This window comes from Myotis daubentonii, chromosome 3, assembly GCF_963259705.1.
Source record: "Myotis daubentonii chromosome 3, mMyoDau2.1, whole genome shotgun sequence".
Classification (NCBI taxonomy): domain Eukaryota; kingdom Metazoa; phylum Chordata; class Mammalia; order Chiroptera; family Vespertilionidae; genus Myotis; species Myotis daubentonii.
Window position 1 is genome coordinate 125,485,844 of NC_081842.1, and position 26,662 is coordinate 125,512,505.

At 42.2% G+C, this 26,662-nt stretch overlaps 1 protein-coding gene across 2 annotated transcripts in view; it reads left to right on the forward strand.

Annotated features, from left to right (window-relative positions):
• RIPK1 (receptor interacting serine/threonine kinase 1) overlaps positions 1-21,191 on the forward strand; it is a 51,633-nt gene extending 30,442 nt beyond the window's left edge. For both annotated transcript variants that reach the window (XM_059688451.1, XM_059688450.1), the window contains exons 7-12: positions 7,890-7,966; positions 13,006-13,096; positions 15,019-15,582; positions 16,779-16,925; positions 18,582-19,288; positions 19,524-21,191. In XM_059688451.1, coding sequence (XP_059544434.1) covers positions 7,890-7,966; positions 13,006-13,096; positions 15,019-15,582; positions 16,779-16,925; positions 18,582-18,868 — 1,166 coding nt within the window. In that variant the 3' untranslated portion in view covers positions 18,869-19,288; positions 19,524-21,191. The remainder of the gene's footprint in view (positions 1-7,889; positions 7,967-13,005; positions 13,097-15,018; positions 15,583-16,778; positions 16,926-18,581; positions 19,289-19,523) is intronic.
• The last annotated feature ends 5,471 nt before the right edge of the window (positions 21,192-26,662 follow it).

Sequence of the window (26,662 nt, forward strand, 5' to 3'; positions counted from 1 at the left end):
ATGAAAGTTTCTTTTCAAAATTTTTTTATTTAATATATTTTTATTGATTTCAGAGAGGAAGGAAAAGGGAGAGAGATATAGAAACATCAATTGGCTGCCCCCTGCACGCCCCACAGTAGGGATCGAGACTGGAACCTGGGCATGTGCCCTGACTGGGAATCGAACCGTGACCTCCTTGTTCATAAGTCAACGCTCAATCACTAAGCCATGCCAGCTGGGTGGTACTCAAAGTTTCAACCCTATAATCATGGCAAGGCATTTCTGATGACCAGCTCCCAACCTGAAGCTATGGAATAACCCCCCAACCCCACTTCTACAGCCTGGAGCCATTTCGTTAGCATATAAAAGACCTTATCATTTAAGAGATTCCAGAGATTTGGAGAGCTCAATGCCCAGAGCCAACCAAACTTGGGAAAAAAACCAAATATATATATATTTTTAAATAATATCACACATTTTCTTTCTTCCTCCTTTCCTAGGTAGCTTCTTTTATCATTTTCTTTTTGTTTGGAGAACTTCCTTTACTCAGTCTTTTATGGCAGCGGTTCTCAACCTGTGCATCGCGACCCCTTTGGCGGTCGAACGACCCTTTCACAGGGGTCGCCTAAGACCGTTGGAAAACACATATATAATTACATACTGTTTTTGTGATTAATCACTATGCTTTAATTATGTTCAAATTGCAACAATGAAAATACATCCTGCATATCAGATATTTACATTACGATTCATAACAGTAGCAAAATTACAGTTATGAAGTAGCAACAAAAATAATTTTATGGTTGGGGGTCACCACAACATGAGGAACTGTATTAAAGGATCTTGGCTTTAGGAAGGTTGAGAACCACTGTTCTATGGTGTATCTGCTGGGGACAAATTCTCTTAGGCAAATACCTACCCCCCTGAGGATTCTGGGTTGATAGTTCTTTTTTCAGAACTTAAAAAAGTATTGTGCCATATCCTGTGGTCTCCATGGTTTCAGTTGAGAAATCCTCTGTCATTCCAATTGGGGTTTTTTTCTTATAGGTATTAGTTTTCTCTGACTGCTTTCAAGATATTTTTCTTTGCCTTTATTTTTCAGAGGTTTAATTATTATTTGTCCTGTTATGGATTTCTTTGGGTTTATTCTGTTTGAGTTTTGCTCAGATTTTTAAGCCTGTAGGTTTTTGTCCCTTGCCAAATTTGGAAAACTTTCAATCATTATTTCTTAGGGTACTTTTTGAGCCCTACTCTCTTTTTGCCTTTCCTTCTAAGATTCTGATGACAGAAATACTAGATCTTTTGTTACAGTCCATATGTCCCTGAAACCCTGTACATCTTTTTCTAAGTTTATCTCTCTCTTGATCAAGATTGGGTCATTTTTTTATACTCCATCTTCCAATTCACAGACTTTTCTTTGTTCCCCCTTTCTGCTTTTGAGCTCATCCACTGAGCTTTTAATTTTGGTCTATTGTATTTTTCAGTTCTAAAATTTCATTGAAATTTTTTTTAAATCTTCTACTTGTTTATTGAGACCTTCTATTATTATTATTATTTTTCTTTTTTTAGTTGTTTCAGTCTTGTTTGTATTTGATTATTGAAGCATTTTATTGTGGCTGTTTAAAAATCTTTGATAGGTAGATGGAAACCATCTCCAGACTGGTAGAAAGGGTGATGTTGCTAAAGACACTGGCGGAACTTTCAGGAGCTACAGGGCAAGAATGAGGAAGGTTACCCCAGAGAGGAGAGAGGCCGGGTCCCCAGGCAAGGCACCCAGCTGAGACAGCTAGAGCCCACAACAGCCAGTGGTAGACCTTGTCACAGCCAGAGCTGAGCTGCCTCACAACAGCCACAAAGGGCTGGCACACAGTATTTTCATTCCCAGACACTCACCATAGATTTCAGTGGAAGAAGAGCAGTGTGAACTGGAGTCACATGAGGAGAGACAGCGATAGAGGCAGCTGGGAGGACAGCTGTCAGGATACCTGTGCTGCGTTCTCACCACCCCTAATATTGCAGCAGCCATATCTCCTGAGAGACACAAGCCCCTCCCCGTGGCTAAAGCCTGGTAAAAGGCAAATACCCGGCCCCTAGGATAAAGCTTGCCCTACTTTAAGTAATCTCACTTCCTCCACCCTCTATAAACCAGTTTGCTCCACCCTGTACCAAAAACCCAGCTGAGGAGGCAGCAGCCTCAGGGAGCAGCTGTCTCAGGAATGTCAGTGGCTGGCTGTGGGGAGGAGACATCCCCCCACATTCCTGAGAACATGGCTGGTGCTTTCTTCTCAGGTCAGAGCTGATAGAAATTCCTGGCTTCAAGCAGACCTAGCTAGCCTGCACAAAAGGGACTCTACCCAGCCAAGGACAGGGAAATACTCCAGATGCACACCCTCCACCTGCTTTAGGGCCCCTTGCTGCTAAAAAGTCGATTTAGGCCCTAGCTGGTTTGGCTCAGTGGATAGAGCATGGCCTGTGCACTAAAGGGTCCCAGGTTCGATTTTAGCCAAGGACACATGCCTGGGTTTTGGGCTCAAGCCCCCCCCCCCCCCCCAGCCGTAGGGAGTGGGCAGGAGGCTGCCAATAAATGATTCTCCCTCATCATTGATGTTTTTATCTCACTATCCCTCTCCCTTTCTCTCTCAAATCAATAAAAAATTTTTTTTTTTAAAAAAGTCAACTTAGTTGCTTAATTTGGCCCCTCCTGTGGGCAGACAAGCCAGGTGAAAGCAGCCACAAGCTGTGGATCACTTAAAGCTTCAAACAAGATGTGGAGAACCAAACTTGGATAGCTTCTGACATTAGCTGGCACAAAACTACCTTCCCTGAGGCCAAAATCAGCATACAAAACACCCTGCGACAACCTAACAGCAGGATCCGAAGGGAAATCCTATTAGGCACTAAAATAGGCTGATACTAACTTTGCTTGGTGGGTGTGTGTGTTTTGTTGGGGGGGGGGTAGGGGGGTTTCAATATTTTTTCTTTTTTTATTGCTTTGGTTTTATTATTGTTATTTTTTCTCTTTCCCCCCTTTTTTTCATATCTCTTATTTGCCTTCTTCCTTTTCTTACTCTATTTTTATTCTTTCTATTCCTTTCACTTTATCTTTCTTTTTTTCACCTTTTCATAATTTTTTTCTTTCTCTTCTCTTTTACTGTTTTCCTTTTCCTATTCTTTTTTTTTTTTTCAAAGAAGGGCGGCAGGAGCAGAACCCATCAAGGGTGGAGCCTGCCTAAGGAGAGGAGGCTAAAGTGTGTTACAGCAGTTATTTCAGAAGAAACATGATAAGGGAAGAAGGTGCGAGAGGGGGAAAGGCCTGAGGAAGGAGGCGGGACGCTGAGACTCATCAGGGCGGCGCGTGCGGGTAGGAAGCGGGCACAAAGCTCCAGCCTCCACTTCCACCCGGGAAGGCGGGCCGTCCCGGTTATTGCCAGCCCCCAGCTGTGCCCCGGCAGCTCGGGCGCAGACCTTCCCACGGGATAAACGCCCACCTGCACCCCCTCACCGCCCCGCAAAACAGGGCTATCCCCCTGCTCTTCCCCGGAATCCGAAAGACAGCAGGCGCAGCGCCGAGCCGGTGCCGGGAGCGCTGTCGGAGCCGGCGGCTTCAACCGGGCACTGTGCCCCGATCGGCGCTGCCGTACGTGGCCTCCGGTGGCGGCGTCCAGTGCCACTAACAGCGCGGGGAAGGCAGCCTCTTCGGGAACCCCGGCCCCTTCTCCTCTGCACACTCAAGGGGCTAAAGAGCCGCATGTGGCTCGCGAGCCGCAGTTTGCCAGCCACTGACCTATGGCAAGAGAAACAAAGGAAAAAATAAACAAATGAGACCACATCAAAATAAAAAGTTTCTGCACAGCAAAAGAAACCATCCTCAAAATGAAGAGAGCCCACTGTATGGGAGAACATATCTGCCAATGAGACATCTGATAAGGGGTTAAATTCTAAAACATATAAAGAACTCATACAGTTTGACAAAATGAAATCAAACAGTCCAATTTAAAAATGGGCAAAAGACCTGACTAGACACGTCTCCAAAGAGGACATAGAGATGGCTGAGACATATGAAAAAATATTCAATGTTACTAATCATCAGTGAGATTCAAATTAAAACTACAATGAGGTATCACTTTACACCTGCCAGAATGGCTACCATTAATAAATCAACAAATATCAAGTGCAGTGCGATTGAAATTTCGTGGCCCATGCGCAGAAGTCAGTATTTTGTGGAAGAGCCACACTCAAGGGGCCAAAGAGCCGCATGTGGCTTGCGAGCCGAAGTTTACCGACCACTGCCCTAGGTGATGTATCTGCGAAAATTCTGCTAAGTGAGACATCAGAGATTTTACTGCCTGTGGTTTCTTCTAGGATTTTTATGGTTTTATGACTTAAATTTAAGGCTTTTATCCATTTCGAGTTTATTCTTGTGTATGGCATAAGTTGGCGATCTAGTTTCTTTTTTTTGCATGTACTAGTATCTGCTCAATGTTCCCAAAACCATTTACTCCATTGTATGTTCTTGTCTCCTTTGTCAAATATTAATTGAGTATAATGGCTTGGGTTGATTTCTGAGGTCTCTGTTCTGTTCCATTGATCTATGTGTCTGTTCTTGCACCAGTACTAGGCTGTTTTGATTACAATAGCTTTGTAGTATAACTTGAAATCAGCAGCGCTAGTACACTGCTGGTAAGAATGCAGACTGGTGCAACCATTGTGAAACAGTATTGAAATAATTAAAAATGGGCCCCAGCCCATGTTGCTCAGTGGTTAGATTGTCAGTCCATGCACCAAATTGTCATGGATTTGATTCCCAGTCAAGGGCACATATCTGGGTGGCAGGTTTGATCATTGGCCCCAGTCAATTGATTGCATCTCACCTCTCTCCCTCCTTCCCTCCCTCTCTCTCCCCCTCTGTTCCTTCCTTCATCCCTCCCTACCCCTTCCCCACTTCCATGCTTTCTAAAAATCAATGGAAGGCCAGCTGGTGTAGCTCAGTGGTTGAGCATCCACCTATGACCCACATGGTTTGATTTCCAGTCTGAGCACATGCCTGGGTTGCAGGCTCTGTTCCCAGTGGGGAGCATGCAGGAGGCTGCCAATCAATTACTCTCTCATCATTGATGTTTCTGTCTCTCTTTTTTCCTCTCTAAAATTATATATATATATATATATATATATATATATATATATATATATATATCCTATCTAATAAAGCAGAAATATGCTAATTGACCCTCACACCATCGCAAAAGATGGCGGCGCCCACAGCCAATAAGGAGGAAATATGCTAATTGACTGCCACACCCTAAAAGATGGCAGCTCCCACAGCCACAAGATGGCAGCATCCAGTCCCCTCAGCCCCATCAGGCCTGCCTTGCAGCACACCTGCCTCTGGAATCCCCCAACTGCCCAGGGCTGGCCCGAGGCACAGGCAAGCCTCGGATGGTGGTTTCCCAGCTGCCCAGCTGCCCAAGGCCACCTGAGGCTCAGGTAACCAAGGCCGGCCAAGGCTTGCGCTGCCAGCAGTGGCAGCAGCAGAGGTGTGATGAGGCGTTTGCTTCTCCTGATCACCGGTTTGCCTCTCGCTCCTGAGGGCTCCTGGAATGTGAGAGGGGGCAGGCCGGGCTGAGGGTTTCCCCCCCAACTCCAGTGCATGAATTTTCATGCACCGGCCTCTAGTATTTAATAAAATAAAAACCAATGGAAAAAATATCCACTGGTAAGGATTAACCTGCACATAAAAAATAAAAATGAACTGTTTCATCCAGCAATCCCACTTCTGGGACTATATCCTAACAATCCTGAAACATCAATCAGAAAGAATATATGCACTCCTATGTTCATAGCAGTGTTATTTATAATAGTCAAGATCTGGAAACAGTCCAAGTGCCTATTAGTAGATGAGTGGTAAAAAATGCTGTGGTACATTTACACAGTGGAATACTATGCAGCTGTAGAAAAAAAGAAGGATCTCTTACTCTTAGAAACAGCATGGAGGGATCTGGAGATTATTATGCTAACTAAATAATAGAAGTCAGTCAGAGAAAGACAGATATCACATGATCTCAATTATATGTGGAATCTAATGAACAGAATAAACTAACGAACAAAATAGGTCCAGAGACATGGAAGCATGGAACAGACTGACAGATCTTACAGGGAATGGTGGGGTGGTGCGGGGGAGTGGGGGGAGGAGAACTTACATGCATATATGCATAGCCCATGGGCACAGATAACAGTGTAGTGAAGGCCTGGGATAGGACAGGAGCCAGGAGGAGTGGGGCAAAGGGGTCAGGCAGGGAATGGGATGCATCTGTAATACCCTCAACAATGAAAATAAAGTTTAAAAAATCTTTGAGAGGTAATTCTAATATCTGTCATCTCACTGTTGGCATCTATTGATTATTGATTGTCTCTTTTTTATTCAGCTTGAGATCGTCCTGGTTCTCAGTATGAGAGTGATTTTCCCAATAAAACTTACGTTGGGCTTTTTTTTCTTAATGTGTTAGGAGATCTGGGTCTTCTTTAAGCTTTCAGTTATAGGTGGCTTTCTCTGGCATGGTGTTGTCTGTGGGATGGTTTTGCCACCTTGTTAGTACCAGGTTGAGGGGAGTCCAGATTCCCCACTTAGCCCTGCTGACATGTGAAGTAGAGGGGGCTCCTTCTTTACTGGTCAGGGGTGGAAGTTCCTGCAGCATCCACATGGTCTCCATGGACACTGCATTGGAAGTGACAGTTCTAACTCCCCAATTTGCTTCCTTCTATACTTCCCCATCGGGACAGAGGAAGGGCATTTTGTTACTTCAAGGTGAAGTTGCAAGTCCAGTCTGCCTTTTAGTCTACTGACCCTACAGGGTGGAGGGGCTCCTTACCATCCGGCAGAAGGGAAAGTCTCGGCCTCCTATGTGGACCTCTCTGACATCATCTTTGTTGGAGTGTTGAGCACCCTGTTACTGTCTCATGAGGTTGGATGTATCCATTCACACTCAGCCTTTGCTGGTAGGGATGGAGATGGAGCTACAGTTTTTCTGTGTAATTTGGTCCCAGTGTGGAAATTGACTGAAGGTTTTCTGTCCTTCTAGGTTGCCCCTTAGCAATTTTATGCAGATAACAACTTGGCATTCTAGACCATTCCTCCTTCAAGACTAATGAAATAAGAGAAACTATACACATGTAAGATGGTTTCATGTAATATGAAAAGAGCAGCACAATTTCCTCTGGAATAGAATAGGAAGTATTTTATTGGTTGGGGTTTGTTTGGGCTTTTGTTGTTGGGTTGCTAGCTTTTTCGGATGCAAGTTTGGAATCTGTGAGGCAAAAGGAAAACCCAGTGAACTCATTGTCATGTCTTTTCTCAGATCCCAGAGTCCCTATCTGGTCTGCCTTTGTCTCTCCTCCGCTCAGAGTCTTCTTATATTTGTTCTGTATATAATGTCTAGGGGTCCCCATTGTGCTTAGCAGGAGAAATAAGGAAAAGTACATCTACTGCCTCGTCCAGAGTGTGGCAGTTGCTTTTTTCTTTCAAGGCCAGCAGTTGTAACTCTTTATACCAAATCCTCATTCTGAGTATTGCATCCTATGTAAATCTGATGCCACAGGGGCAGAAACAGTGCACCCATCCTGGCTCACTTGGAGGTTAGCTCACAGTGGATAGGGCTCTGTGCCGTATAGCCAGAGAAACCACATGCTGTTAGGCAGGAGCTCTTGGTCTCCAGTGTTACACTGTCCCTTATTCTGTCTCCCTAGTTATTAATCTTGTTAGTCTTTTCCTGAAAGTCAGTGACTTGGTATTTACATTTTTATTTTACTGTTTTCCCACAGATAAGGTTAGTAATTCAAAGATAATAGATTACTAACATTTCAATTTTATTGTACAAAATACTAAAGAAATTTAAAGTACTGTTTTCCTTATCTAGGCATTGAAGAACAATTTAGGCTTTTTTATTTACATAATTTAGAAGAAGATATAGAAGAGGACGTGCAGAGTTTAAAGGTAAGTAATAGAGCAGATGCTAAAAATGTTAATATATCAGAGCATATATATTTTTAGTCATGAAAACCAAAGCAATATAATGTGTTACTGAGATTGGAGGTAAGCTAGCTTGGTAGCCACATAAAAGAAAATTATCAATTTTATGACGATACCAACTTGGCATTCGCATTCTGGACCCATTCCCTCTTCGAGACTAATGAAATAAGAGAAACTGTACACAGCAATGTGAAAACAGAAGCACAATTTCTCTTGAATAGAATAGGAATTTCCCTAGGTGCATCAGTCAATTGGAAGAGGTCTTGAAAAATAGAAAGCCAACAGAATTACATTTGCTGAAATATGTAACAGAAAAGGCAAAGCTAACCCAGAACACAATGCTGAAGAAGTACCAGAGGAACAAGTCTTGAGTCAATATAGAGAAGAAACAGCGTGGCACCTAAGACATTGGCAAGGAGATTACTTGGGGTCCACAGTTGTATCAGTCATACAAGTTGGCTCCTCCCCCTAATTGCCTTGTGCTGAGCAACAAATGGAAGCAGCAGCTGCTTTGGGCTGAAGCGGTAAGTCTGAAGCCTGGAGTCAGAGAGGTGTGTCAAAGACAGTACCAACTAACCAACACGGGAGCAGAGACCTGCTCTTCCTACACACTCGGGAAAGGAGCTACTGTCATTAGTCTTCCAGCAATATACTGCTGGAATCATGAAAAGGAGACTACAGTGAATAAAACGGGCAGGCAAATAGCAATTTTAAAATACAAAAAAGGAAAAACATTTCGACAGTTAAGAATTGCCAGACTTTCACACTTTAAAAGAGAGCCATCTACTGCAAGCCAAGAAAGCCATCAAAGGGGGATCATGAAAGATAGGCACTAAGGCAGAAAAGCATTAGCACAGTAATCAGTAATAGTTCATATGATAAAAGGTTCGATTCACGAGGTTGATAATAATAGCTTTAAATGTGTACATGCTCATGAAAACATGGCCTCAAATTATGGAAAGCAAAAATTGGCAGAACTCAAAGAAGAAATAGACAAATCCACAATCATAGTTGGAGATTTTAATACAAATTTCCTTCTAATTAGTAGAACAAACAAACAAAATTTGTCAGTAAGGATATAGAAACTTTGAAGAACATAATTAACACATTTGACCTAATGGAAATATCTAAAACAGTGTGTCTGATAACTGCAGAATACTTATCTTTAAAAGCTTTTCTGAACATACAGAACATTTTCACAAATTGACCTTGTACTGGAATATAAAACGAGTCTCAATCAGTTTGAAGAATTGTGATCACATAAAGAGTGATTGCATTCTCTGGCTGCATTTCAGTTATGCTAGAAATTAATGAGAAGATAATTAGAAAATTCCATTGGTTAGAAGTTAACAAATATACTTTTAAATACCCTTTGGGTAAAAAGAAATAATAATGGAATTTAGAAAATATTTGGAGCTAACAAGATGCTACATATTAAAATGTACATAATTTGCAAAGGAGTACTTAATAGTAAAATATAGTCATTGATTTATATATATATCAAAGTCTGAAAATGAATTAGCCAAACATTCATCTAGAGAAGATAGCAAAATAAATCTAGAGAAAATAGAAAGCAAGAAGAAGAGAAGAGCATAAATTAGTGACAAAAAAAGCAGCTAATAGAGGATCAAAAAATTTAAATGTTGGTTCTTTGAAAAGGCTAATAAAATCAACTAGTTAAGACCAGGGAAAATAGAAAACTGAAATAATGAGTTAAAGAGGCATCACTATAGCTCCTGTAGACATCAATGTGGTATTAAGAGGATATTGTGAACAGCTGTTTGCTAATTAATTTTAGAACTTAGATAAAATGGGCAAATATCTAGAAATAAAGTATAACTTAGCAAAACTGACTCAAATAGAGTTAAAAACCTGCTATTCCTGTAACCACTAAAAAAGATAGAATCAGTGATGGAAAATTCTTCCCATTAAGAAAATTCCACAGCCAGGTAGCTTCATCAATGATTTCTACCAAATATTCAATGAATACATTATTTCAATCTTATAAATTTGTCCAGATAATAGAGCAGAGAACTCTCCCAGACTCATTTTATGAGACTAGCATATCCTTTTTCCCCAGACTTGAAAAAGGAGATACAAGAAAGGAAAATTACAGGCCAATCCCACTTAATATAGAAAGATGGTCCTGAATAAAATATGGCCAAATGAGTCCATCAATGGACAATAGAAAAGATATGTGGTCTCATTAATAGAGAAAAACAGAATGAATTGATTATAATTTTTCATCACTAAGATCAACATTTTTATTTTTATTTTTTTACAGAGAGGAAGGGAGAGGGATAGTTAGAAACATCTATGAGAGAGAAACATTGATCAGCTGCCTCCTGTGCACCCTCTACTGGGGATGTGCCCGCAACCAAGGTACATGCCTTTGACCGGAATCAAACCTGGGACCCTTCAGTCAGCAGGCCGATGCTCTATCCACTGAGCCAAACTGGCTAGGGCAAGATCAACATTTTTAAAAGATTGGTAATACCAACTGTTGGTGAAAATGCAGAGTAAGAAGCACTTCCATGCACTATTTGTTAAGAGTGTGAATTGGTTGCCCTAGCCAGTTTGGCTCAGTGGTTGGAGTGGCCACAGGTTCGATTCCGGTCAAGGGCATGTACCATTGCAGGCTAAATCCCCAGCTCCAGTCAGGGCATGTGTGAGAGGCAACCAGTGAATGTGCCTCTCTCACGTCAATGTATTTCTCTCTCTCTCTCTCTCTCTCTCTCTCTCTCTCTCTCTCTCTCTCTCTCTCTCTCTCTCTTTCTCTCTCTCTCTGTCTCTCCCCATCCCTTCCACTTTTTCTAAAAAAATCCATGGAAAAAATATCCTTGAGTAAGGATGAACAACGACAACAAATGGAGTGTGAATTGGTGAAGTTTATTGAAAATGAAGCATCTATGAAACTTTTAAAAGCATATAATTATTGTAGCAATTCTACTCTTAATAATCTACTCACATGTATGCTCAAAGACTTAGGTCTAGGAGTTCCTTGCACCTTAGTTTTTTAGAGTAAAAAATTGGAAACAACCCAAATAATTTATAAGTAAATATATTAGATTATGATTCATTGAAACTACAGAATATATACCATTTAAAAGAGATAGAACTGACATATAATGATACAGAAAGATCTTGAAGACTTGTTGTTAGTGAAAAAATGTCAAAATATACTTAAAGTATGATCCTTTTAAATATATGTGTGTGTATATGTACATATGTACATATTTCCAAATACATATGCAAATACCTAGAGAGAGTAAAAGGATGAACAACCTACTCTGAGTAAGGATTACCTCTAAGGACTGGAAAAGAGTGTGGGTTGAAAGAAACAACATTCAGGTGTTGCTCTGTGTGATTATGCACAATTTGAGTCTTTTAAAAGGAATTTGTACTTATATATTTTGTGTAATAAAACATAAGTATCAAGACAAAACAATCCTATATAATAGAACCCTAATATGCAAATTGACCGAACAGTGGAATGACCAGAACGACTGATCACTATGACGTGCACTGACCACCAGGGGGCAGATGCTCAATGCAGGAGCTGCCCCCTGGTGGTTAGTATGCTCCCACAGGGGATGTGCTGCTCAGCCAGAAGCTGGGCTTATGGCTGGCGAGTGCAGCGGCAGTGGCAGGAGCCTCTCCTGCATCCACTGCAGGAGGCCGGTAAGGAGCGAGGGGTTCCAGACTGCAAGAGCCCGGGACTGTGAGAGGGATGTCTGCCTGCTGGCTTAGGCCTGATCCCCCTGGGTCCTGGACTGCAAGAGGGCACAGGCCAGGCTGAGGAGGTCCCACACCCCCAGTGCACGAATTTCATGCACCGGGCCTCTAGTTACTTTAATAAATTAAAATAACATAAAAATGCTTATCAGGTTAAATAAAAAGCAATTTATAAAATGCTACAAACTTTGCACATAATTAATATCCTCTAACAGTCTCCCCCAAATCACTCATGGTTTGTTCAGTGAATATTTTTAACCACCTACCTATGTAGCTTGCAGTCTATTAGGAGCAAAATTCAAATATGACTAAGAAAAAAGACTTGAAGAAATGCCATAATGTTAATTTTTTTCTTTGAGTGCAGGCACATGTGTTACTTTCTTTTTAAATATAAATCCCTACATTTTCTATAATGAGTATTATTATTTTGTAGAAAAAATTTTTATTATGGTAAGATACATAAAATTTGCCATCATAATAACCATTTTTAAGTGTACAGTTCAGTGGCATAAGTACATTCACAATGTTGTGCAACCATCAGCAGTTTCCATTTCCACATTTTAAAATCCCAAACAGAAACTTTGTACCCATTAAACTCCACATTTTTTTCTCTTCCCAGCTACTGGTAACCTCTATTTTACTTTCTGTCTCTATGAATTGGCCTATTTTAAGTACCTCACTGATGTGTGATCACACAATATTCATGTTTTTGTGTCTAGCATATTCACTTAGCACAGCGATTATCAACCTGTGTGCTGCAAGAATTTTTAAAACATGCAATACCTGACTGGTTAGTCAGGGACACTGACCTCTTTTTCCTTATATTGTGAAATAAAAAATGACAACAGCCAGTACAACAGTAGTTGTCTGGCATGAATGAATCAAAATACCTTTTTAAAAAATCAGATCAGCAAAAAATGTAATATATTTTTGGGTGTGCCACAGAACTTAGTACTTATTTTATGTGTGCCATGAGATGAAAAAGGTTGGAAACCACTGGTCTGTATGTCCTTAGGCTATACCACATTGTTTTAATTACTCTAGCTTTGTAGAGATTTTTGAAATCAGAAAGTGTGAACCCTCCAGCTTTGTTCTCTTTTTTAAAAATTGTTTTTACTATTTGGGAGAAACATTTATTCTTTTAAATATTTACTGCTTATAAGAGCTATGTAAAATTTCTACCTTCTGAAAAGATTCATTATTCTTAAAATAATTTTCTAGAACAATTTTTGCTGTTTACTAAATATGTATTTTGCTCTGTATTATAGAAAGAGTATCCTAGCCCAAATGAAGTTGTGAAGAGAATGCAGTCTCTCCAAATAGACTGTGTAGCAATACCTCCAAGCAGGTCAAATTCAGGTAACTTAGACTATGGTTGAAAATCTGTTTATCCACTTATTTTTTTGCTCATACATGCACTCTACTCTCTAAAATATTATTCACAACCGCATGAAAAACAGAAGAAGCTATACAATTTACCACCTGTCATAAAGGAATTTATAATGTATTCGTAGCCAAGATACATATATTTGAAATGTTAAGTAACATTGAGTTCACCAAAATCATAAACTCTCCTGAACATGAGTCCTAAAATATCTGATAGGGAGAAAATGATGGCTCAGGAAAAAGACATTTCCCAAGTCCTTGAGAAAGCCAGAGATGACTGGACCCGGAATACAAGCAGAGAGGTTGGTCTCAGAGTCAAGCAGGGATACTTTTTCCTTACAACAAAAGGGAAGGCAGACTACAGGAGTTTGAAGCCATTTATTAGCTATCTATTCTGGGGCAAATCACTTAACCTCTTAAACCTCATCCATCAAATCATGATAATTACTCCTACTCTTATAGGGCTTTTAAAGAATGAAAGAATCCATGGAAAATGGTTAGCACAGAGCTGCTGCTCTTTTTTGTTGTTGTTAATCCTCACCCAAGGATATTTTTTCCATTGATTTTTAACCAGTTAACTGCCATGTGCCAAAACATAATTCCCACACGCCACAATATTTTAAATTTAATTTAAAAAACCAATTTACAATGAATATTATAAATATATTACTCACAATTCGGATGTTCTTGAATATTTTCAGCTGAAAATTCTCACGAAAAATGATTTTAAAGTTTGTCAGGGCTGCCACTTAGGGAAATCTTTTTTTTTATAGATGCATGTGGCGTGTGGGGAAGGTCCACTGCTTGTGTCTACAGACGTTTATGGCGTACAATGGGTTAAAGAGAGTAGAAGGGAGGGGAGGAGGGGGAGAGAGAGACAGGGAACATGGATGTGAGAGAGACATTGATTAGTTGTCTCCTGTATGTGCCCCAACCAGGGCTTTGGATCAAACCTGCAACCAGGTATGTGCTCTTGACCAGGACTAGAACCCACGACCCTTAGGTACATGGGCCAATACTCTAACCTCTTAGCAAAGCCGGCCAGAGCCAGAGCTGTTGCTCTTATTTTCCAACCCTGGATCACACCAAGGAGACAGCCACCTCACTGGGGCAACACAAGTCCCTTTCTTCCTTGGTCATTCCTGTGATACCCACCTTATTGCTTGTTATAACTTCCCTAGTGCTCTCTCACTGTCAGGCAGGGGCTCCTACTCATCCTATCTAATAAAGAGGTAATATGCAAATTGACCATCACTCCAACACACAAGATGGCTGCCTCCATGTGGTCAAAGATGGCCACCACAAGATGGCCTGCAGGGGAGGGCAGTTGGGGGCGATCAGGCCAGCAGGGGAGCAGTTAGGCATCAATCAGGCAGGCAGGTGAGCGGTTGGGAGCCAGTAGTCCTGGATTGTGAGAGGGATGTCCCAGATTGAAGAGGGTGCAGGCTGGGCTGAGGGACACCCCCCCATGCATGAATTTTGTGCACCGGGCCTCTAGTTCCATATAAAAGAAGAGGGCCAGCCATAGCTGGTTTGGTCAGTGGATAGAGCATCGACCTGTGGACTGAAGGGTCCAGGGTTCGATTCCAATAAGGGCATATACCTCAGTTGCAGGCTTGATCCCTGGCCCCGGTCGGGGTGCATGCAGGAGGCAACCAATTGATGTATCTCTCTCTGTCTCCCCTCCCTTCCACTCTCTCTATAGAAAAATATCCTTTGGTGAGGATTAACCAAAAAAAACACAACAAATAAAAGAAGAGGGCCACCTAGTATATGCTTTTTACTTATTCTCGGTGTTTTCATAATGGATCTCAGGACAGAGTCATTATGGGGCTCGGGTTTCATTTTACTGTTTAATGTTTCATGAAACTCCAATGTTGAACATTTCTTCTCAGCCACAGAACAGCCCCGTTCACTGCACAGCTCACAAAGTCTCAGGATGGGTCCTGTGGAGGAGTCCTGGTTTGCTCCCTCCCCAGACTACCAGCAGGAGGAGAGTGAGCGCAGCCTGCAGAATAAACTCCAGGAGGAAGCCAACTACCATCTTTATGGCAGCCGCATGGACAAGCAAACAAAACAGCAACCCACACAGGGTGTGGCTTACAACAGAGAGGAGGAAAGGAGACGAAGGGTCTCCCATGACCCTTTTGCACAGCCAAGACTTTATGAGACAGTTCAAAACCCAGGGATGAAAGGCCTTGCTTCTTCTAACACAGCCAGTCCTGGGAATGCAGTACACCAACCGGCTGGACTGACCTGCCAATCCCAAGGACTCCACTGGACTCCATATAATCCGTATGATTTTAGAGCAAGACCATTGGGTACAGGAACAATAGATTCCAGATTTTGGTCTGGGCCAAATGCAAGCCAGATACCAAGCCTGCATAAAACTCCAGTGCCTGAGACCAACCTGCTGGGAAACACTCCCACCATTCCATTCATCTCCCTGACATCAAGAGGTAAACAGGCCTTTCAGTCCAATCTTGTCTTTTTTTTTTTTTTTTTCTTAAAATAAAATAGCTGTTATCTCTGTTGTAGACTATAAAGTAACAAAGGGGCAGATTGTTCAGTCTTCAGCTGCCAGATGCAGCTTACACCATGAAGTCTCTCTCCATCCAGCCATGTGGCCTGGTAGTTCAGTTTGGGTAGGACTCAGTGCAGCTGCCTACACGTGTTGGTTTATAGGCTTTGTAACTGGTCGACATCTTCCACTCTAACCTGAATCACATGGTCCCATTATACCCAATCTCTGGTGCAAGCCAAGGTATCTGCTTATATTCTTTTACTTGCTTGCTGTTTTCTGAAGATAAGAAATAAGTCTTGGATATTTTTATTTCTAATCTCATATAGGCCAAAGGCTAACATTTGTGATGAAAACCACATTGTCACCATCATCCATTTCCAGAACTCTTTTCATCTTCCTGAACTGAGACTCTACTCATCACACAACAAATCCCCATTCTCCTTTCTCCTCCCAGCCCCTGGCAACCAGCCTTCTACTTTCTATGTCTATGAATTTAATTACTGTAGGTACCTCACATAACTGGAATCAATCATACAGTATTTATCCTTACTTCAGTTAGTATAATGTTCTAAAGGTTCATTCATGTTGTCATGTGTGTCAGAATTTCCTTCCTTTTTAAGGCCAAATAATATCCCATTGTATGTATATACCACATTTTGTGTATCCATTCATCTACTAGTATTGATGGACACTTGAGTGGCTTTCACTTTTTGGCTATTGTGAATGCTGCTGCATAGGGATGTAAATACCTGTTTGAGACTCTGCTTTCAATTCTCTCGAGTATATACTCAGAAAAGGAATTGTTGGAACATAGGGTAATTCTATTTTTAATTTTTGGAAGAACTGCCATACTGTTACCACAGCGGCTGTACCATTTTGTATTCCCACCATTAGCATGCAAGAGTTCCAGTTTCTCTACATCCTTGTCAACACTTGTTATTTTCTGTTTTTGATAGTAGTCATCCTAATGGATGTGGTTCAGCCACATTTTAAGAAGGAAAATTTTACAAGGTGGCATAGAATAAAGAGTTTAACTTAAACATTTGAGTGAAGCCCTGCCCTTTACAGTGTTGCATTTTTCACCTTACTTTCAATTTAGGTGTGTTTACCTGTGTGCTTCTCTCTATTCAGATGAGACTGCAAAATATGCCATATACAACAGTGCTGGCGTTCAGATTGGAGACAATAATCGTATGGAGGTTGGAGTGAGCTTGCCATTACTGGACAGCACATACGTGAACTGGAACGAGCCAGCTTCTAAGTACCAAGATACCTTTGGTAAGATGCCCTTTAAGGGCCCATTGTCTAGAAACCTTGTAGTTTCTTCCTTGTTGAGAGGGATGTAGTGGAATCCTGAAGTGTATCTGATTATTCTCCCTGAAAGTTGTTCCCTGTTTCCTCTGTAAAATATCTGTGTAATTTCCATATAATGTCTTTGTAATTTACTTATGTTTAGTATGGGAAAGCTAATTCATGGATTGCTGTGAAAAGTAAATGAGTGAAGATGTATAAAGAGCTTAGAGCACTGCCTGGCACATAGTAAGATCTACAAAAGGATTAGATCATCATCAACATCATTATCCAGACCTAGGATAGAGCTCCTTCTGGTCCTCATCAGAAGGAATTGTGTAAACGATAGGAGACTGTGCCCTTAACAGCACCTCTGTAATGAAAATGAGGACTTTCTCGTATAGGGTCCCACTATGCAGGCTTATAACATTAGTCCCAAAACACCACCTGGAGAAAGCAGTCATCAGGCCAAAACAATGTGATTTAAGAACCTAGCTTTCTGAGTAACCCTAGGGTTGGCAAATTTTTTTCTATTAAGGTTTAGATAGTAAATGTTTTAGGCTTCACTGGCCTTGAAGTCTCTCTTGCAACTACTTACACAGGAGTGTAGTAGCAGCCACAGACCATATGTGTGTGGATGGCTAGGTTCCAGTAAAACAGTGTTTACAGAAGTAGGCCACAGGCCAGCGTTGGGCCACAGACCTGATCTAGCCCACTTGAAGGATAGTTTTTAAAATACCTAGAGCAAAGGTTCCTAAATTTGGGAGAGACAGGGGTATCTTTAAGAATCTGGTGAAACCTAGGGTAGTAATGAGACTTGTCAAATATCTCAGGAGGTTTGGGGATTGCTGACATCCAGTGGTGATGGTAACAGCTGCATTACGGGGAGCTGAGGAAAGAGTGGGAGTTAAGGGGCAAAACTGAGATGTCTTTTTCCTTATATTCAGCTTTCTGAGGTAGAATGAGGATCGAGGAGTATGGTTTGTTTGTGGTGATTATTTTCTATCTCTGTTTCTTTTTGTCATTTTTGTGAAGGCCTAAAGGCAGGAACCAGTAGAAAGAGGGAGGTTATGACTATTGGAGAAGAGAGGACAACAGTTGGGGCAGGGAGGGATGGGTCCAGAAATAGACCTTGAAGAGTATACGTGCCTCATCCCTTAAAAGACAGGGGAGACATTGTCATTGAGTAGGTAGTTTTGCACGTGATGGTCTCAGTTCCTTGATTAAGAGGAAAGAGAACTGTTGGGGGAAGGGCTCAGGAGTTGAGTGACCTTAACTCTGGCTATATATAAGTGAAAAATGCCCGAAAGGAAAGAAATGGTGATTCCCCTTTATAGCAGGAAGATCTAGTATAAACAGGACCGCTGGCTAAGGTTGTCTAAAACAGCCTAACAGTCAGGCAAGGGTTTTAATCCCAAAGCCATCAGCTGCAGCTCAGAGATGCATTTGCTAGGAGGAAGAGGTTCCTTATTTTAATTCACAAAAATTCCCCTAATGTAAAGTACCCCCCAATGAGTCAATAGCCTTATAATGAAGAAGTTATCTTTCCACTGGACTCCAGGTGCTCTTCACTTTATACAGGTTTTTGAAGCTAGAATGTTCAAATGGGTTTCAGCTTGACGTCTTCTCCTTTCTTTTTGGCAGATAATACCACTAGTCTGACGGATAAACACCTGGACCCAGTCAGGGAAAATCTGGGAAGGACCTGGAAAAATTGTGCCCGTAAACTGGGCTTCACCGAATCTCAGATTGATGAAATTGACCATGACTATGAGAGAGATGGATTAAAAGAGAAGGTTTACCAGATGCTCCAGAAGTGGCTGATGAGGGAAGGCAGCAAGGGGGCCACTGTGGGAAAGCTGGCTCGGGCGCTCTACCAGTGCTCACGCATAGACCTTCTGAACTCTTTGGTGTTTATCAGCACGAACTAACTAGAAGCAGCTTCGGCAGCATGAAGTCATCTCCTCACTTAGTGGGTGAGCCACTGAGAACGGGCTGCCTCAGACCACCCGTGAAGTCAACCCCCACTTAGTGAGTGAGCCACTGAGAGTGGGCTGCCGCACTGACCTGGGTTCTCTGTCTACTCAAAAATCATTCCCTGCATTTCATAACTGGAAATGGGAAAGAAACCTTCAGCAAACAACCCGCTAAACTCAATGCCTGAGGCTTGATGAAAAAGAGCCTTGCCCTAGCTGGTTTGGCTCAGTGGATAGAGCTTCGGCCTGCAGACTGAAGGGTCCCAGTTTGATTCCAGTCAAGGGGCACATACCTCAGTTGCAGGATCCTCCCCAGCCCGGGCCCTGGTCAGGGCGCATGCAGGAGGCAACCATTTGTTGATTTAAGAAAGCTAGGTTCTTGCCCTAACCGGTTTGGCTCACTGGATAGAGCATCGGCCTGGGGACTGAAGAGTCCCAGGTTCGATTCCGGTCAAGGGCATGTACCTTGGTTGCAAGCACATCCCCAGTGGGGGGTGTGCAGGAGGCAGCTGATCGATGTTTCTAACTCTCTATCCTTCTCCCTTCCTCTCTATAAAAAAATCAATAAAATATATTTAAAAAAAAAAAAAAAGAAAGAAAAGAAAGCTAGGTTCTTAAATCACATTGTTTTGGCCTAATGACTGCTTTCTCCATTTGTTTCTCTCACATCGATATTTCTCTCAGTCTTTCCTTCTCTCTTCCACTCTTAAAAAAATCAATGGAAAAATATCTTCAGATGAAGATTTAAAAAAAAAGAAAAGAAAAAAGAAGCCTGATGAGCTTTGAAAGGGAAAGCAGAAATATTTACGGGAGATCATTTTCTTTTACTTTATTCCGTAACCTCCAATTATGCTAAAAAATTCGGAAAATGTAAACTAAACCAACTTTCTTATTTTGTGCTCTTTTCTCCACATAGGCTCCTATTATAAACAAAGTATAGAAAAAAACCTAAGTTTTCTTTTTTTTTTAAATATATTTTATTGATTTTTTTTACAGAGAGGAAGAAAAAGGGATAGAGAGTTAGAAACATCGAAGAGAGAGAAACACCTATCAGCTGCCTCCTGCACACTCCCCGCTGGGGATGTGCCCGCAACCAAGGTACATGCCCTTGACCGGAATCGAACCTGGGACCCTTCAGTCTGCAGGCGGACGCTCTATCCACTGAGCCAAACTGGCTAGGGCTAAGTTTTCTTCAAATATATTTTTTGGTATCACTACCACAGTTCATTCCAGTTACAGGGTCTGTTAACATCAGTATGAAATGCTGTATCAGTCACTACAAGCTTCAAGAATTGCATGCAATATCCACACCACAAATTAACTGAAGGGATTTTAAGGTGTACTAAGAAGGGGAAAAATATATAACAAAAACATCACAATTTCCCAGGTAGTTGCTGCAAGAAATTGCTACTAATTATGACAACTACAAAAATTCTTGATTAACTTTTTAAGTTCTTTTTTTTTAACATCCTGGCACTTTAGGCACTTTCCCAACCTGTATGCCCTGAGGAGTCAGCAGGCTATGACCAGAGTCTCAGGGCTGATCACTGTTGAATAGCTCCCCAGTTTACCACCACCACGCCCCCCCTCCCCCGCAGTGTGGTCAGTCTGGCTGTTGGACAGATCCTAGTGTTTGGTGAGGGCTGATAACTGTATTGTTGGTTCTGATTCTAAATCTCCCCCAGCAGTTACACACACACACACACACACACACACACACACACACACACACACAACAGAAATGGGACTGTAGAGCAGAATTTCTCCATCCCAGCACCACTGGCATCTTGGGCCGGATCGCTCTTTGCTGTAGGGCACTGTCCTGTGCATTGTATGATGTTTAGGAACAACCTTGGCCTCCACCCAATAGATGCCAATAGGCCTGTTCTCCCCCTCCACCCCTCCTCAGTTGTGACACAGATGTCTCTAGTCTAGACAGTGCCAGATGTTCCCTGGAAGGGCAAAATCACTCCCGTTGAGAAGAGCCTGTGATAAAGTTGGTGAACCTCAGTTTTCTCACCACACATTTGCAGGCTCACTACTTAGTTGCCGCACAGTATTGATCACAAAGACCAAAAGGAAAATGAGGGGAATGGGTCCCAGGCTTTGCTAGTGGGGGCTGGGTGAGTTCTTTTCTAAATGTATCCCTGTACCTCTGTCTTAACAGTGTTGTAAAATCTTTATCTTCCAAGGTGATTGAATGATTATTGATAAGAGGCAAAAGTGGCAAGTGTTTTTATTGACTTTTTAAGAATAAAATTTTGTACATTAAATGTAAGCCATTGAAATGATGTGTGTTTGTATACATGATACAGTTTAGGGTTCTCCACTGGGACTTTACCACTTAGGTTGGCTGTTCCGATACAAAATCCTCTTTTCACTACCTGCTATTGGCAGCAGAGAGAAAGCTGATGGTAAAAAGAGCATTTTGTCTCAGGATGAAAGCTAGCACTGCCATCCCTCAGACACAGCTCAGAGGCTGTTCCTTTCGCCGCCGCTCTCAAACCCGGGCTGAAAAGTGTCTAATTGGTTTCGGAGGAGTTTTAGTACAAGGCACAAGCACCACAAAAACACTAGTCTTTGGTAGAAACCAAGTGAGATGACACAAAATGAGAAAGAAGAGTATCCGTGATTGGTTCCAAAAAGATATTTAGACCCCAAGGACCAATGGCAAATAAGACCCACTTCCAGCTCAGGCTTGCTTAGCAGATTGCCCACTTGTTGCTATGGTCATAATCTTTGCTTTGAGTCCAGAATATGAAGTTAGGTCTTCAAAAATAAGAAAAGTTCTTTCTTACAAAATGTTTTAAATAGTATTTTGCTGAATACTTTAATGTGTGTTATTTATAGAGAACAGTTTTTCTAGTTATACTAATATAAATAAAAATAGGTGTTTAGTCCTGGCTGCTAAGTGGTTAGAGCATCAGCCTGTGGACTGAAGGGTTGTGGGTTCGATTCCCAGTCATGGGCACATACCTGGGTTGCCGGTTTGATTCCCAGCCCCAGTAGGGCGCATGTGGGAGACAACCAATTGATGTGTCTCTCTCATGTCGATGTTTGTCTCTCTGTCTCCCCCTCTTCCCTCCCTTCCACTCTCTCTAGAAATCATTGGAAAAAATATCCTTGGGTGAGGATTTATAAAATAAAAAGGTGTTTATAGGATGATTGCAGAGCCTTCTGATCACAAAATTGATCAGAATGGTGATGCTACTGCAGTGAATTCTATAATATGCAATAATTCACATGCAGGATTCTAAAATTGAGCAGACAAATCCCGCTCTGCCACTGTTTAGTTAAATATCTGGGGCCTGCTTCCTAATTCTCTTAGCCTCAGTTTCCTCATCTATAAATAGAGAGGGCAAAGTGTATAAGATTGGTGTGAAGAATAAAATAAGATAATGCATCTAAGGGGCCTGGCAGAGAAATATAGTTATTTTAAAACTACACTATAATGTTAAACTACACTATAAAGGACTAGTTCTCAAATGTGTACTTTATTTATTTATTTATTTATTTTTTTGGCGTTTGCTCTAGTTTATTAAGTCTCTTGAGATAGCAAGTGCCGGGGTCCAACCCCAGCGGGTCCAGGGGTCCCCAAAGGTGTAGACGGAGTCGGCGAAGAAGGAATGATATGGAGACAGCGTTCAGTTGATCAGCAGCCTAGCCAGGATCTCTAGCCTGGATCTCCAGCCAAGTTCTGGTCTGGATCTCCAGAGAGGTTCTGCTTAGGCTCTCCAGAGAGGTTCTGTCCAGGTACTCCAGTCAGGTTCTCCTGCCAATCTCTGTAGTCAGGTTCAGTCCAGGATCCCTTGCCATGTTCTCCCGCTAGGCTCTGTCTCTAGGCTCCGAGTAGATTCTGTCTTCTTGATTCTGTTCTAAGTTCTGAGTGTTTCTGTCTTGTTACAACTGTATTTATACCAGTTGATTCAATCCTATCAATCTCTATTACAAAGGTTAGGGCGTTTCTTATCTCCATTCCAGGGAGAAAAGATTATGTAGTTTAAGCATGATTGTTCGTAGTTAAAGGGATTAATTACCCGCCTGGCACTTAGTTGAGGGGTTTTATTCCCTCCCTAACTTCAGGGGAAAATCCCTACCTGGGGATTCAACCTTTCTCGGAGAGGTGACCTTGGTTAAAACACAGTGCCAAAAAGGTGAGCAAACATATTAAGAACCGTATGCCATATATGCCAGGTCCCTTGAAACAGCAAGGATGGACCGGCTCCTGGCAAATTCCCCCTTTTTTATTTTTTAAAAGCAAGCATTAAAAAGAAAAACCTCAAATGCTCTCTTATATCCATTTTAAGAGTAGGATTGGCGCTTTCTGCTATTACCTGAGTCCTGATCTATCACCCCAGGGAGAGCTTGCCAATCCTGCACTTTCCCGGGGTGGAAAGGCTGCAGTGGGGTTAAGGATAAGGCTCCTTGGGCCTACCTTCTCCCATGCCATTACATTTACCTTTCCTTCCTCAGAAAAGCATGGACATACTTCTTGTATAAAACGTTCTGTCTGACTGGGAGTAACCTTAATTCCTCTGCTAGCAAGCATATATGTTAAAAGATCAATACAGAGTCTTTTTTCTTTAGACTCAGTATGGCACATCTTCTTAATCTAAAGATCAATACAGAGTCTTCTTTCTTTGGACTCAGTATGGCACATCTTCTCAATCTAAGGATCAATACAGAGTCTTCTTTCTTTAGACTCAGTATGGCACATCTTCTTAATCTAAAGATCAATACAGAGTCTTCTTTCTTTGGACTCAGTATGGCACATCTTCTCAATCTAAGAATCAATACAGAGTCTTCTTTCTTTAGACTCAGTATGGCACATCTTCTTAATCTAAAGATCAATACAGAGTCTTCTTTCTTTGGACTCAGTATGGCACATCTTTTCAATCTAAGAATCAATACAGAGTCTTCTTTCTTTGGACTCAGTAAGGCACATCTTCTCAATCTAAGTTCTGTACTATCCACCTTCTTACCCTACTTATCCTCTATAGGGGGGTCTGTAGCACCCTGGTGGAGTCCTATCCGTCCCGAGTGTGGGGGTTCTCAATGGGGGGGGGGGGCTTACCTAAGGGAATCCTGTTCCAGGGGTTCCCAAAGGTGTGGACGGAGTCGGCGAAGACTATCCACCCTCTTCCTACGGTGGAGTCCGATCCGTCCCGAGTGCGGGGCGCTTACCTAGGGGTCCCTGTTCAGGCCCCAGATGCCGGGGTCCAGTCCCAGCAGGTCCAGGGGTCCCCAAAGGTGTGGACGGAGTCGGCGAAGAAGGAATGATATGGAGACAGCGTTCAGTTGATCAGCAGCCTAGCCAGGATCTCTAGCCCGGATCTCCAGCCAAGTTCTGGTCTGGATCTCCAGAGAGGTTCTGCTTAGGCTCTCCAGAGAGGTTCTGTCCAGGTACTCCAGTCAGGTTCTCCTGCCAATCTCTGTAGTCAGGTTCAGTCCAGGATCCCTTGCCATGTTCTCCCGCTAGGCTCTGTCTCTAGGCTCCGAGTAGATTCTGTCTTCTTGATTCTGTTCTAAGTTCTGAGTCTCAAATGTGTACTTTAAATTGTAACCCCAATAATCTAAAATGTCACGGTGCTGCCATTTTGCTTACCAGTAGGATAACTGGTGTTAAAATTATAGACAATTATTTTTAATCCTCATCATCTCTGACAAGAAACCCCAATCAACATTTCAGGAAAAAATAAAATGTTGGCTCTACCAAAGATTTGTGAAATTCAAATGACAGCAGCCAGTTGAAATATATATATATTCTTTCTATTCAGGAAATTTAATGGGGTAGATTTATGTTGAAAGTAGAATATAAATATTTTTGCATATTCCATATTAAGCCAAACCTGCCTTTACTGATCAAGAAATTATAATGGGCTAGTGAGGACCCCACAGGTAACAGAATTTTCCATGGCTATAACACTTAGAAGCACAAGGGTCTCTTGGAGGAGAAATAATATATGCAAGGAAGCTGTAGTCATCTTGAATAATTCAAGCCAAGACTAAACAGCCACGAATCTGCCAGTCATTTCCAGTTAAGGTAAAGCAATATGGTAGAATAAAAGGGGTGTTGTTTTTCTCCACTGAATCTCCAGATGTTAATAACCTTTATAAAGCTTGAATTATATGGTCATGAAGAAAAAAGTTCTAATTTGTTAAAATACACATGACATAAATATACCATCTTAACCATTTTCAAGTGTACAGCTCAGTGGCGTTAAGTACATCGACATTGTGCTAACATCACCACCATCCTTCTCCACGACCTTTCCATTTTGCAAAACTGAACATCTGTCCCTATTAAACTACCTACCCCCTGCCCCAGTCCCTGACAACCACCATTCTACTCTCTAAAGAATTTGTCTGCTTTGGGGACCTATATATAAGTGGAATCATCCAGTATTTGTCCTTTTTTTGACTGGCTTATTCCACTGAGCATGATGGCCTCAAGGTTCATCCATGTTGTAGCAGGTGTCAGAATTTCCTTTTTAAGACAAAACAATATTCCATTATAGTCGTACACATTGTATTTATACCTTCATTCATTGATAGACAGTTGGGTTGCTTCCACTTTTTGGCTATTGTGAATAATGCCGCTATGAACTAGAGGTATGAATATTAGTTTGAGACCCTGCTTGTGATTCTTTGGGGGTATATACCCAGAAGTGGAATTGCCGGATCATGGTAGTGTTACACCAGTGAGACCACAAGACCTCGGTTCTTGTCTTCTTGAAGAAAACATTTCAATTAAGAGACAAAGTGCAGCAAAATTTATTGGCTGCAGCAAAAACACACTTAGGACAGTGAGACAAGGAAGAGCATAAAAGAAGCAACAGGAGAGCCTAGGCCAGTGATGGAGAACCTATGACACGTGTGTCAGAGGTGACACGCGAACTCATTTTTTGGTTGATTTTTCTTTGTTAAATGGCATTTAAATATCCTATCTAATAAAAGAGAAACATGGTAATTGGCGTACGACTGCTACCCTTCCCATTGGCTAATCAGGGCAATATGCAAATTAACTGCCAGCCAAGATGACAGCCAGGCAGCTTGAAACTAACATGAGGCTTGCTTGCTTCAGTGATGGAGGACTCCAAAGTTCCCCGCTTGCCACTGCAGGCCTCTGAGCTGCAACTCTAAGCAACTATGTTACAAATATAGAAGCTAAACAAAACCCCAGAAACCTGCTTTAGTCCGCCAGGCTTCAGCCAGCAGGATTGCAACATTGTAAGCAAAGGCCAGAAACCTACTTTCAGCAGCGGAGGCCTAAGAGATGGAGCCAAGCCTCAAAGCTAAAGCTGGCCCAGAATAAAAAAAGAAAAAAGAAAAAAAGGAGTGGTTGGGAACTTCAGTCACCCCCAGCCTGAAAACAGCCCTCAGCCCCTCACCCAGACTGGCCAGGCACCCCAGTGGGGACCCCCACCCTGAAGGGTGTGTGACCAGCTGCAAACAGCCATCATCCCTTCACCCAGGCTGGCCAGGCACCCCAGTGGGGACCCCCACCCTGATCCAGGACACCCTTCAGGGCAAACCAGCCGGCACCCACCCATGCACCAGGCCTATACCCTATATAGTAAAAGGGTAATATGCCTCCCGGCACCAGGATCAGCGTGACAGGGGGCAGCGCCCAAACCCCCTGATGGCCCTGCGGCTCTGTGTGTGACAGGGGGCGAGGCCAAAACCTCCCTATCCGCCCTGGTCTGTTCGTGACAGGGGAAGGCGCCCCAACCCCCTGATCAGCCCTGC